The sequence below is a fragment of the Squalius cephalus genome, assembly GCF_949319135.1.
Source record: "Squalius cephalus genome assembly, chromosome: 10".
NCBI classification, from domain to species: domain Eukaryota; kingdom Metazoa; phylum Chordata; class Actinopteri; order Cypriniformes; family Leuciscidae; genus Squalius; species Squalius cephalus.
Genome location: NC_137131.1, coordinates 4153353 through 4167001, shown reverse-complemented (window position 1 = coordinate 4167001; position 13649 = coordinate 4153353). Strand labels below are relative to the sequence as shown.

At 35.5% G+C, this 13649-nt stretch overlaps 1 protein-coding gene across 2 annotated transcripts in view; it reads right to left on the bottom strand.

Annotated features, from left to right (window-relative positions):
* The window catches only part of slc38a3b (solute carrier family 38 member 3b), a 26045-nt gene extending 13549 nt beyond the window's left edge, over nucleotides 1-12496 (bottom strand). The window contains exons 1-6 of one of the 2 annotated variants that reach the window (XM_079883779.1): nucleotides 12407-12496; nucleotides 11618-11919; nucleotides 5134-5287; nucleotides 4057-4138; nucleotides 3782-3897; nucleotides 1540-1613 (exon numbers count right to left, since the gene is read on the bottom strand). In XM_079883779.1, coding sequence (XP_079739905.1) covers nucleotides 1540-1613; nucleotides 3782-3897; nucleotides 4057-4138; nucleotides 5134-5237 — 376 coding nt within the window. In that variant the 5' untranslated portion in view covers nucleotides 5238-5287; nucleotides 11618-11919; nucleotides 12407-12496. Of the gene's footprint in view, nucleotides 1-1539; nucleotides 1614-3781; nucleotides 3898-4056; nucleotides 4139-4241; nucleotides 4263-5133; nucleotides 5288-11617; nucleotides 11920-12406 lie in introns of those variants that run through there. The other variant, XM_079883778.1, reaches the window with a different exon arrangement.
* Nucleotides 12497-13649: the final 1153 nt, after the last annotated feature.

The window sequence follows — 13649 nt, the reverse complement described above, 5'->3', positions numbered from 1 at the left end:
CCTAAAATGGAAGCTGAATTGCTGAATTGTGTTTTCTGAAAGGAAATGACATCACAACAAAACACCGAAAATGCCAACAACTGCATTACAAGAAATGGCTCTTAAAATGCTTTAAAACAACACATTTCTCTTTCTTACAATGTTTAGTATTGAACAATAATTTTCAGCATATTAAACTATATATGTGACCCTGGACCACAAAACCAGTCACATGGGTCAATTTTGTGAAATTGGAATAAATAAGCTTTTCATTGATGCATGGTTTGTTAGGATGGGACAATATTTGGTCGAGATACAACTATTTGAACATCTGGAATCAAGGTGCAAAAAAAATCGAAACATTGAGAAAATCGCCTTTAAAGTTGTTCATTTATGTTCACGATTGTGCTGCATTCACTCACAAAAATAAATGTTTTATATATTTACGGTAGGAAATTTACTAAATATCTTCATAAAAGAAAAATGGGTAATTTTGACCCATACAATGTATTGTTGGCTATTGCCACAAACATACCCGTGCGACTCGTGACTGGTTTTGTGATCCAGGGTCACATACATATGTATTGATTAATTGGCCTGTCCGATTCAAACTATTATTAGTTCACATGTTAAATTCCTTCCTCCAGTGTCACAAATTTTCTCCACTATATTTAACCATTTCAGGCAATTCCTGTTCAGATTACAACAACAAAAAATGCAGATTGTTATTCCGTTAACTTTAAAGGAGAACTCCGGTCAATTTTAACATTGAGCTAATTTTTTTGTAAATTTGGAGTGCTGTCAATACAGAGAACAACGACAAAAATCGGTGTTGCCGACACCGTGTTATCCACTTTTTAAAATTTGCACCCTGTTGACTTCAATGGGGCAAGTTTTAAACCTGCTTTTAGCCTCTTAACATCCTTGATGTGTCATTACAAGTGCACAGCCAATGTGAGTGATTCCTTCAGAGTGAACACGAGTGAATCTGACTGCAGTAGATGTGAAAGAAATGGATAAAAATGATATTTATTTAGCCAGCGCTCATACCTGTATTTACATCCTGTTTACGGTCAAAGTCCATAGTAATCGATTGTCGAGTTCACGCGCATTGGTTTAGTACCTATGATCATGCGCGTGAACTCGACAATCGATTGATATTAAAAAACAGGATGTAAATACAGGTATGTGCGCTGGCTGAATAAACATCATTTTTATTCATATCTTTCACATCTACTGCAGTCAGATTCCCCCGCGTTCACTCTGAAGGAATCACTCACATGGCTGGGCACTTGTAATGACACATCAAGGATGTTGAGGCTAAAAGCAGGTTTAAAACTTGCCCCATTGAAGTCAACAGGGTGCAAATTTTAAAAAGAGGATAACACGGTGTAGGCAACACCAATTTTTGTCGTTGTTCTCTGTACTGACAGCACTCCAAATTTACAAAAAAATGAGCTCAATGTTAAAATTGACCGGAGTTCTCTTTTAAGGCATCTGTCCACCAGATTAGGAAATGGCAATACAACAAATCGATCAAGAAAATATAGTTCTTCTTACCAACAATACCAGAAGACTTCAGCAGGAGGTGAATAGAATAGCAGGACAGACCAGCTACAGCCGTGAGGAGAAACCTGAAGACAAAATACAACCATCGCATCACCTCAAATCTGTACAACTTCAGCATTCTGCACACGCTAGACTTAATATATGGCTTTTCTAGAAGTTCACCCAAGTAATCTTGCAAGAAGTAGTAAGAAAGTTCCTCTACGGGAGATTAATGTACTACTTTCTACTTACCAAACTGACATTTAGCTGACCTTTTATCTGAAATGACCTTCAGTACACACATTACAGAGACAATCCCTTTGGAGCAGCATGTGATTAGGAGTCCAGCACAGATACTAAGACTGCAAACTATTAAAACCACTCAAATATAATCTAAAGTCTATAGCTGGAGTTCTAAGTGCATTGCATACATTCTTTCTAAAGTGTACAGTACTTTATACTTTTTTCAGATGCATTAATGTTGTTGAGTAAGACTTACTGCTGACTGAATCTTGGGAAAGCGCCAGTGTTTGTGTTGGAACCAAAAAAGTACGTCTGATAAACTGTTCCATGAAACCCCATGATCAAACACACCACTAACCGATTTTACTGATTCATCCAGCTCTTTTCTTTTAGCTTATGTCATGGAAAGCCAACTTTCAGAAAGGCAATTAGTTGATAGAAGCTTTAGCTACACAATAGTGGAATTCTCTTGCAAAGCGATTATTGTACTTTCAGGATATGTTCACAATGCTTCACCACAGGAGGCAGACTGTCCTTGAATTTAGTCTACCGCAAGTCCATTTGGGTGACAAGTACCTGATAAATGGCAGGTAATTAACAAAAGCCAAGGGATGAGCTCTGGAACGACTGTATTCAAACGAGATGAATGTTCTCATGGACTTTTGACAACAGCTGCCTAACAATTCAGCATGCATTCACCAGAGGAAGTAATCTCAGTACCTGTGCTCTGCAATCGACACATCTACAATAGAATTATGTGAATTTGCATCGACCATTTCTGTTGTGATTCCAATTCATATTGTGAACTGCTGTTATGTTAACACAAATGTTTCTTTTTTAGCAGTTGTATATGCGTTTTGTTTATATGGTCATTTAAATACTAAATGTGACTATAAGCGGTAGGCTGATATAAAGCCAACATTAGAAACATCTGTGCTCTGGAAGTGATCAAACTGCCTTCCAAGAGGCATGTGTGAAGTTTCTCCCAACATGAGGTAGATGAATTTATTGTTATATGTTTGGAAATAAGACTATCTTTGGAGAAAGCAGTCTTGGCCTGTTAGGTCATTTGATCAGTAGTATTCAATTCCCTGTAACCTGACTGGAGCGGAGGACGCCTCAGACGTCTCTCCTCCCCCAGTCAAACCAAGACAGGCTGCGAGAGGAAACCAAATATAACAACTATATTTGGATGGGGGCAGGGTGATCCTAAAAAGAAGGATGTGTCTGGAGAACAGAGGAGGCGTGGCCAGCCCAGGTCATGGCCTTTCTGGGGCCGTGGATAGACGAGAGGGGTGGAGCCAACGAGTGGAAAATTTTAAGAAGGTGGGAAATAAACATTAAATGGGAGGTCGCACAAACGCATGTGTTAGCTTTCCTCCTCTACTCTTTGGAAAAATCCTCTATTTAGTAACTACTGCTAGTCAACTTCAGGGATTCTTCAGTTTTACATACATATAGCTATAGGAGGTATGGTAGAAGCCAGTATGATAAGCATTTTTTATAATAAATATATTTATATCTAAACTTCATTTAACCATCTAAAGTATTTTACTGGCTTGAGTTGAGTTGTTCATAATTTTACATTTTAAGTACTTTAAAACTCTTGAAACAAGGGCTGAGGTTTTAAAAAAAGGGCAAACAGAGTTTTGCATGTACTTTAACAGAATGCATTCAGTGTGTGGATCTTTTCCATAGAAAATCCTGTCTGGTACACCCATGTTCATGAACATTAACAGCCTCCAAAAGGAAACACTCAATTAATCAAGAGCATGTCTGGAAAAATAACAGATGTAAAATCTATACTTTAATTACCATGGCAATTAGACAGCCAGTGGGCTGCCAAATGCTTGACGTTAAAATGCTGATTAATTGAGGGCTGGAAGTGACAGGTTCATTTGGATGACTATGAGATGATTCAGTGATGCTTCACATCAGAACAAACATAAAACAATGGATTACGTTTACAGCCAATTTGTCATTAAGAGGATAATGAAGGTATTTCACTTACAAGAAAAGCAGTATGCCAGTATTGGCCATAGCGTAGGCCAATCCCAAAATCCCACTGCCCATAATGGCATTGCCCAAATTGAAGACTGACATGCCAAAAGAGGTCTTCCCCTCAAACTGAGAGAGGAAATGAGATTGATAAGCAACTAATACAGACAAAAACACCAGCAGTACTCCTACATAGACTAACATTAACAAATTGTTTAGTTTCTACGTGCTATTCGTGATATGCTATTGGTTACTTGAAAGTTAACGGCAAATGTTGCACATACTTACATCAGTGAAACGTGGCTTCTTGCCATCGCCGTTGGGCAGGAACTCGATGTTCTCAGCGAGTGTGCTCTCAGGATCATCAAATCTGTTGGATGAAAGACAGTGGACATTTAATTGACAATGATCTTTATCATCATCTAACTTCTTCTTCGTCTATTAACATCATCTTTTTTCTGTTATTGACATACCTGCCGTGATGGGTACCATTTCTGAAGGTTGATTGAGAGTGTGAGATGGTCCATCATCGAGCAGGAGAAAGAGGGTAAACATGCACTTAGACAAGCCCACAAGTCAAGTCAACACGCCATGCCAGAAGGTAAACGTGCATTGAGTAATTTACAAATGTAAGCTACAAATAAAGTTTGCATTGAACTCAGTACAGAAGCACACAATGAACATGATGTACGTCAGTATTGCAAGTCTGTTCTGATTAAGAAAGCTGGGAAAACATGCTAAAAACCATAAAGCAAAACCAGTTGAGAACCACTATTTAAAGTGGCCTGGTTCTCCATGCAAGTGGTACATGAGAAAGCACTTCCTGTCACATGCACTTAACTTATCTTACTGTTGCATGACAATGAAAATTAAAATGTTCAGAGTTTGTACATAAAGTCAAAGTCCCTATAAGGCAAGTCATTTCACTCGGCGGCCATCTTTGAAACGCCTTTGGGCAGCTTTTTCAGTCATACAAGTGCAGCTCCTATCTCTTTGAATGGGGAAGCATCAAATACTCCAAAGTTGTTTACAATAGCTTAGGATTAAATTTCATATTTGAAATCATCAATTAAATCTGACAACAACTGTCTTATAAATTTTGTTTCTAAACGCTCAAATCATGACAAAACCGAAATTTTTCAGCCATGTGTCAAAACAGTGACTGTTTCTATGGCAACCGGAGCTTCTAACAGCAGCTGCAGTGACGCAATGGCTTGTCCAATCAGTGATTGGCTCTTTTTATTAGAAGGCGGGACTTATTCTGCCATATTGCGCATTGCACTTTCTCCCATTCATAGTAATGCACCATCTTTGTATATCTAAAGTCTTTGATAAAACTGAATGATTGGATGCAAAAGTGCTTACTGTTCTTCCTCCATCATAGTCTTCATCGGCATGCACATTTCCTCTCCGAGGTCGTGACTTTTCCCATTGGGTAGGATACTCATATCTGATCTGGCAGGTTCCATGGTGGAAGCGGTCGATATCCCACAGTTCTATGTGTGAGTTGTCCAAGTTGCTGAAAAGGTTAAAAATTTTGACAACAATTAAAAAAATGCGACTTTATGAAATTAACTATATGCATAAAAATCAGTCTCATAATGTCCAGGGTTGTTACTGTTAACTAAAACTTATTAAAAATCATTTTCACTAACTGAAATCAAATAAAATGTAAACATTATTTGAGAAAAGTTACATTAAAATTAGAAATGTTGCCTTGGAAATTAACTGAAATAAAAAAGGTTAAGGTGAAGTGCTAAAATTAAAACTGAAATATTATTATATTATATTAAATAAAGCTAATTGGAAATATTAAAAAACGAATAAAATTACAAAATTACATTAAAAAAGTCACATTAAAATCAAAACAGAAAATGTAAAACTAGAAGCTAATGGAAATTATTACAGCATTAATAAATACATCAATGCATTAGTATTAATAAATACTATAATAGTATACTAAAATAATACTGCATATGTCCCCATCTGTTTATAATATACTATATACTAAAATCATAATTGGGTCAGATGGTAATACTGTGGTACTTTGAAGTATACCATGATGATACTACATAATTCAAATAGTCATGTGCCAAGGTATTAGCATTGTACTTCAAAGTACTTATGCATAAAAAACATGGTATTGGTGTGCATGTCCAAAAACAATCTATACTTAAGAAATGATGGAAAATTTAAATTCTTCACAACATTATTACATTGTGTAACACCTGTCAGTAATGCACAAAATCACTCTAGAAATCATCTCAAATCAGCCTGATCGATTACATCACTACCACTTGGCTGTGCGGCCACCTACAGAAATCACCAGGATTATTCAGCGATTTAGTGACTGGCCTTTCACCAGTTTCCCCTGAGACCTAATTTCCATTTATGCATGCTATTAAGTCGCCAGTTTTCAACGACAACAATGAGACGCAGCGCACCAGGGTGTAATTTTAGACCAGCAGATGTTCTCGCTCTTCAGCGAACAGTGTCTTCACGTTCCTTGGAAAAATGGAGGCTCAATAACATTTACCACGTCACTGTTTATTTTATCATCGAGGTTTTCAGTCCACTGAATAGTAGGACCATTGAGACGCCCAGCTGTCACGATAAATTTAACACACACACTGTATGCAATAACAACTGTCTGCGAGGGAAAGAAGAACTGTGTGAGTGTTTTCATTTACGGTCTGATAATTGAGGAAAGTCTTGAGTCTAGTCCATTTCCAAATGAGACTGATGCAGACATGAGATTGGATTCCAGCACTATTAACATTTAAAACTACTAGCAACATGTTGTGTCAGAGTGCCATGGCAACTTGTCGAAATATTCTGTGCCTGACTAGAATCTTACCATGTTGATTTATGTGATCTTAAACATCAAAATAGTTCAACTGATATTGTTTAAATTATACTTGTCTAAATTATACGATTTTTTCAAAGAAATTAATACTTTTTTGTTCTGCAAGGACACTTTAAATTGATTAAAAGTGACAGAAAAGACATTTAGAATGATTTAGAAAATAATTAGAATGATTTCTGAAGAATCATGTGACATTGAATTCTGGAGTAATGATGCTGAAAATCCAGCTTTGCATTCCAGGAATAAATTACATTTTAACATAGAAATCAGTTAGCAGTTTTGATCAAATAAATGCAGCTTTGGTGAACATAAGAGACTTTTTTCAAAAATAGACAAGGTTTTCTGATATTTTAGCATCACTAAATACCCAGGCAAAGTAGGATAATGTACCTTCGGACAATTCATTATTGCAAAACAAACCCCTCCAAATAAACCCCATCACCCTGCCAGGGTTCACTGTGCGATAATGACCAGCTGAATGTACATTATCCCTTACATTTTATCCTCACTGAGGTCATTAGCACTGTACTTGCAGGAACAGACTCAACATGATAACGTGACAAGCTTTTGATCAGGCATTGCAAACAGCAGCTCTTCTTTGGGGTCCAAAGGGACTCTAACAGGAGCTTGAATTTCACATGAGGTATGGAGGCTGCCTGCGCTATATACGTTTTTGTCATCCTTAACACTGCTTAATGCAATATTTGACCTGCAAAGATTGAGCTCAGGGTTATTAAATATGTCAGATCTGATCAATTTAGCTCCAACTTTTTGACAGACGCAGGATGGTCAGTAGAGGGCACAAAAAGTGCATGTAAAAGCACATAAAAATAATTAGCAATACACAGTAACAAAGTGGAAAAAGACAATTATGGGGTTAATATACAAGGACTAACTACTTATTGAGATGAACAAAATGTGATAACTCAGGTGTAAAGCGCAGTATTAAGAAGACCTATCACGCTTTCGTCATTTTTATCATCCCTCGCAGCTGTTTCACACAATGCACTGTCCTTGATGTGCATTCAACAATGTGCTGCCTTTTCAAAAGGGCTTTACATTCACAATAATATAGACGTTACACTGACCAACACCTCAAACTAGGGTCAAGAAACAGGACAAGATTAACTATAGCCAAAATCGACAAACTTTTTCTTTAAAACGCCTCATGCAATAACAAGTGAACAGTCGCCATTTACAAACTGACTTTATTATTCTTTTTTCCTCTAGTCAAATGCTTTTTTCCACACAACAAGAGCAAATGTTATGGGTCTGGATCTTTATTTACAAGGTATAAGTCTGCCCTGGTCAGTTTGTTACATGTTCCTTCAAAACTTGATGTCAGTAGTAGAGCGAACACAACCTCTGCTCTGATTGGTTGGCAGGCTCAGCTCCTGAAGTGGAAGGTCTGGCACTTTACATGCCAAACAGACCATGTTTAGATGTTCCCTTTTGAACAGTAGAGCAAATATGACTCATCTGAAACCATTTTGGGGTTGAACATGGTCCCAGCATCATGATATTTCCCTGAGGACTTTTCTAAGGATAAATTATGAGAATTTATGAACAGAAATGTAATATTTTTATAGAACTATGAACACAAATGTTTCTTACATTCTTTTTCATATATATGTACACACACACACACATATTATATATATATATATATATATATATATATAATATATTATATTTAATCTATATTTGTATATATATATATATATATATATATATATATATATATATATATATATATATTTAATCTATATTTGTATATATATATATATATATATATATATATATATATAATATATTATATTTAATCTATATTTGTATATATATATATATATGTACACTATATTTATATTTACTTTTAATTTTGACATTTGAAATTTATATGATTATAAATTATCTTACAAATTATAACTTTTATTTTAAGACAAAATTGTTATAAACTTTTTTATAAAGTAAATTGTTTTATAAATGTAAAACACACACACATATATATATATGCACACACACATTTCAATTATTTAGCGTTTTTTTAATCAAATTAAATATTACATAAAATATTAAAAAGTATGAAAATATAAATAACACCACACACTTTTATTGACCAGCAAATCAAAAAACAACTCTTTGCATCTTAAAATGACATGTACATTTATCTTCTGAAAGCAAAGAGAGCTCTGACGAACCTATTGAAATTATTGAACACCTTTAAGAATCAAACGTGTGATTAACAAAGTAATTTGGTAGGGCGAGTGAGTGTGTGTGTGTGTGTGTGTGTGTGTGTGTGTGTGTGTGTGTGTGTGAGTGCAGGAGGCAGATAACAGGCTTCAACCACTTAAAATGCTTAACAGGTTGTGCATGGTTGGGTAGCAAGTGTGGCCGTGAAAATCTGCAGAAAGTGACATCAAGCTATTGAATGTGATTTGACCGTGGTGATGATGAGTATAGGAAACCATTTGAATGTGGATAATGTCAATTAAACTCATGCTTGCTCAAGGGAGCTTTTAATTAGGCAGGTTGAAATGTTTCCCAAACAGTGAATCACGTATAATTGACACCCTGAGATGAAATGCCTCCTGTCGTGAGCTTCCGATTAATAGATGAGGGCGTCTGTACTCTGTACCTTTAAATTGGTCCTAACTAAAGTAATTCAACATTCAAAGATGAACGTTTCACATAGCAAAATGTGAACTGCTGAAAAGTATCACTGTAACTGCTTTGAAACAATCTGTATTGAATAAAGAGCTATAGAAATAAAGGTGACTTGACTTAATGATACCATGTTCATAGAATACCACGCTTGTACCATGTTTTGGCACACTTTTGTCGGGACTGATTGAACCTCTTTGAGGTTCAAAGGACCTGCCCTGTGCAATGATTGCTCTTTACCAGGCTGCCAACTGAGGTTTATTTTACCCATAAAGATCAGTGACGTTTCTGACTGTATTATGTTTGTTTCTACCCATCTATCAACTCACAGTATCCAACTGTCTGGATTCTGGTAACAACCACTTTTCACAATCCAATCAATTCCTAATAAATATATCCAACCCAACCCATCTCATGAGAAAACATAACTACTTTAACTCAACTCAACTTTTTTAGAGCACTTTCAAAAACCACAATGGGTACCAAAGTCCTGTACATGAGTATAACAAAAATAAACAAGCATAAAAAAAATTAAAAAAACCTTACAAGGAGGCGATTATGAATTCATAAAATGTCATTTATATGAAAACAAAAGAAAAAATGCAAACATGAATGTCCACCCCTAAACCTAACCATCAGTGCGACGTAAGTAGATTATACAAAAATGTACGAACAAGACTGAGAATTCAACAAATTCACATGTGATCCTGGTCCTGTGACTCAAAAGCATCAATACAAATGTCAGGCTCAAGTGTACAGAGAATAACAGCAAAAAAAATGAACTCCTCAACTCAAATCAGACATGACTGCTATCCTACGAAATCATACGCTCATCATCTCTGGCCTTGGGCTTGAGGTCGGTGACCTCTCATCTGTCAGCACCAACTCAGAAACTCTGACTCACTGAGTGCAAATGTTTACATCCAGGACAAAGTTTGAGGAAGGGATATGATTGGTCAGGCACGTTCAGCTGATGTCACGTTTTGTCTCTAGAAAATTCTGGGACATTCTTGTTTACTCATGCTCATTGATTGCAAAGGTCTCCCAATGAAGTTCACTGAAAAACAGATTTTTGCCTCATCACACCTCTTCTGATATCGGCTACCGTGTCAACTATTGATTGGTCGTTACTGTCCATTCACATTCAATGTGCGTCATACTGTATTGCCCCATCCATTAATCCAACATGAAATCCAAATCTAACTTTTGTGACAGTTTTAGTCTGCTTGTGATAGCTTTGAGGTTTGCACAACTGTCCATCTAACATGTCCCAACCATTCAAAGTTTTACAGAGAACCAATAGTGTGGTGATTTCTCACTTTCTCCCGACCTCTGACCCCTCATTCCCTGACTGATGAGCATAATGTCCAGAGAACCCAGAGATTCAGAGGTGACATCCTTACAGGCCATCTGGCATGCCAATATTCAATACACCGCCATGAACTAAACCCAATACACTCTCTTAAGCTGAGCCAGGAGACAAACCCCATTTGGAGAGGTAACTGAAGTATACAACACGTGGTAAGAGATCCTGTTAAAACCATGCAGCAGATATGGAATATAACATGCAAGTAAGGGTTTTAAAATAAGCTACTTCTGCATCTGTATACACATCATTTTCAACACTAAAAATAAAGATTGGCCTTAACTATAAGCTCTATCAGTCATCAAGGAGAATGCACCTTAGACTCTTAATGTGCTTCAATGAGGACAGCAATACATGAAATTACTTTAACAAGTTAGCCAAAGTTAATAATAAGTCTGCTTTTTTATCACTAATAATAAAATTCATTAATATTATTGCCAAACTACTCACATTTATTTTAATTATTTCAGCTTTTTAATTATCTTAACCTTTTTAATCAAGCCTTTTTTTTCTTTTTTAACTTTTAAGACAATGCAAAAATATAAAATTCACTTTAAATCAGAAATTGAAAGCATGTTCATCATAAGAGGTGTGCATTCAAGACATTGTCTGTATGAACTTCATTTTCTATTCTGAATAGCAATATATCTGGACAAAAAACAACGTGAGGTCCCTGATCCATATACTACAAAGTAAATTAAAGAAGCTAAACATATACTTAACATAGGTATAATACAGTCTCCTAGGACCATCACAAAGGGAATCAAAAATGTAATTATGAGTTCATAATAACTTAAATATTCACAATTTGTCCATTTTCCACAACAATTAAAATTAACCGAATAAGTGAATTATTTCACTTATTTTCGTTTTCTAATCTTACAGATTATGCATTATGCATAGCCAACTTAAAAAAAAGAAAAAAAAAAGAATAGATCACACATTGTATTACTTACTAGTCAATGAGCTCCTGATCTAAAGATCTCCGCGACTTTAATGAGAAATGATGTTTTCGGTTTAAGTTTCCAGTGTTTCGGATGCTTTATGTTCCTGTGGTTCTTCACCTCGTGTGGTTTGATCACAATAGAGACAAAGCGCTTTGAGAAATGAAGTGAATTGGTGAAGGTTGTATGATGAGCAGTGGGGGTTGTTTAGGTCCCGCCTTCTGTGGAGCTCGTCCAATAGCAGCCGACGAGACCTTCCAGTGGCTCCTCCCACTTCTTCCAAGAGATCCATTAACAAGAATTGTATCGATAACCTGTCAAAGGGGGGAAAAAATCATTTGTAGGCCTACATGATAAAGGAAAACTGGGAACACTCAAATAAAATAATTATGAGAGGTAAAATAAGAACACTGTATAAGAATATTGTACATCTCTAAGTATAATTAATCCCTTAAATGAATACAATTTACCATTTTGTAAGTCAAAATGGTCAAACTTTAAAAGGTATTTGATTTCATCTGCCTGTCTAAGAGCAAAAATACCATAGTTTATCTTATTCTAGTCATACTGGATTTTCAGAGGACTCGTATTTAAAACAATTCAAATAAAATAAAATAACAAAATAAAAAACTATATATAAAATAAAAAGAATGTATTAAATAAAACAATTAATGCAATTAAATAACAATTAAATTTAATTACCATATAAAGCTGTGATTTGTAGTTATTAAACAACATTATCAACTCAATCAGGACCCTAAAGTACATTGAAATAGTGTTTTTAGAGCTGAGAATACCTACTGCCAACGCGCCCCATAAACCCTCGTCTGTCCCTCTATCTGTGTGTGTCTGTGAACGAGTGTCTGTTTTCACATTAGATCGGGATGATCCATTCTACTGGCGTTCAGCAGATGTCCAGTGTCCCGTTGTCTCCATTAGGTTTAAATATAGTGCTGGAAGTGTGTGTGTACGTGAGTGTCTGGGGTCAGCAGAGGTTAGATGGATAGGCCTCCGCCACTGCAGCTGTTCACCAACACTCCAACTATTTGTGCCATCAACGCCACCTGAATTTAGCAGTGCGTGAACGTCATGGGAGAGAACCCATTGGCTGTCTGCTAAATCCACATGCAGTGCTGTATAAATGTTATTGACCTGCTAATTAATCAGTAAAGATTATTAATGATTGTGAACTTGTGATAAACATCATTTTTACTTTCTGAAGAATTTATGAGTCATGCTTATGCGCAAAACTTGCCACTAGTGTTGTTACTGTTAACTAAATCTAAAACTAATAAAACTATTTTAAAAAAAAAATTTCATTATAATTCATAAAAAATGTGTTAATTGAAATAAATAGTAGGTGAAACACTTAATTTAAAAAGTTAGCTAAAAGTTGCCCTGGCAAACATTTTTTACTAACTTTAATAAAACAAACTAGAAATAAAACAAAAACTAGTCCTAAAACTAAAGCTAAGCTAATAAAAACTTTAAAAAAAAAAATTGTAAGTTATTAAACATATAGATTAATAGGCTATAGGACCTATATAGGCTATATATATATATATATATATATATATATATATATATATATATATATATATATATATATATATACAGTGGTTAAATTGGGCCGGGGCTCTCCAGGGCTCAGCCCCGGCACATAAGCCTGCTCGTTTGTGCCCTGATGTGCCTGTTTGCAGTCAGTTGCCTACTGGAAATTATGTCACATAAAATTTGATGAAAGTGATGCCTTTGAAAACATATTTCTGATTATAAATGAAAGATTTTTGAAATGGCATGTCTATTTTGTCTCGGCGGAGCTGAGATGAGAACAATCGGAACACGGCCGTATTCTTGTTCAGCTGCTTAAAGGTGGGGTAGGAATGGTCTAAAAAACTTTTTTCCAAATTTGTTTAAACTTTCTTTATATATCAATACATAATTAAAATGTAAGTACTCTGAAAAAAAAGAGTATAAAAATCGAGTGACTCTAGACCGTTTAATCTGCATTAAACACAGCTCATTATTTCCATTCGGGACGAAA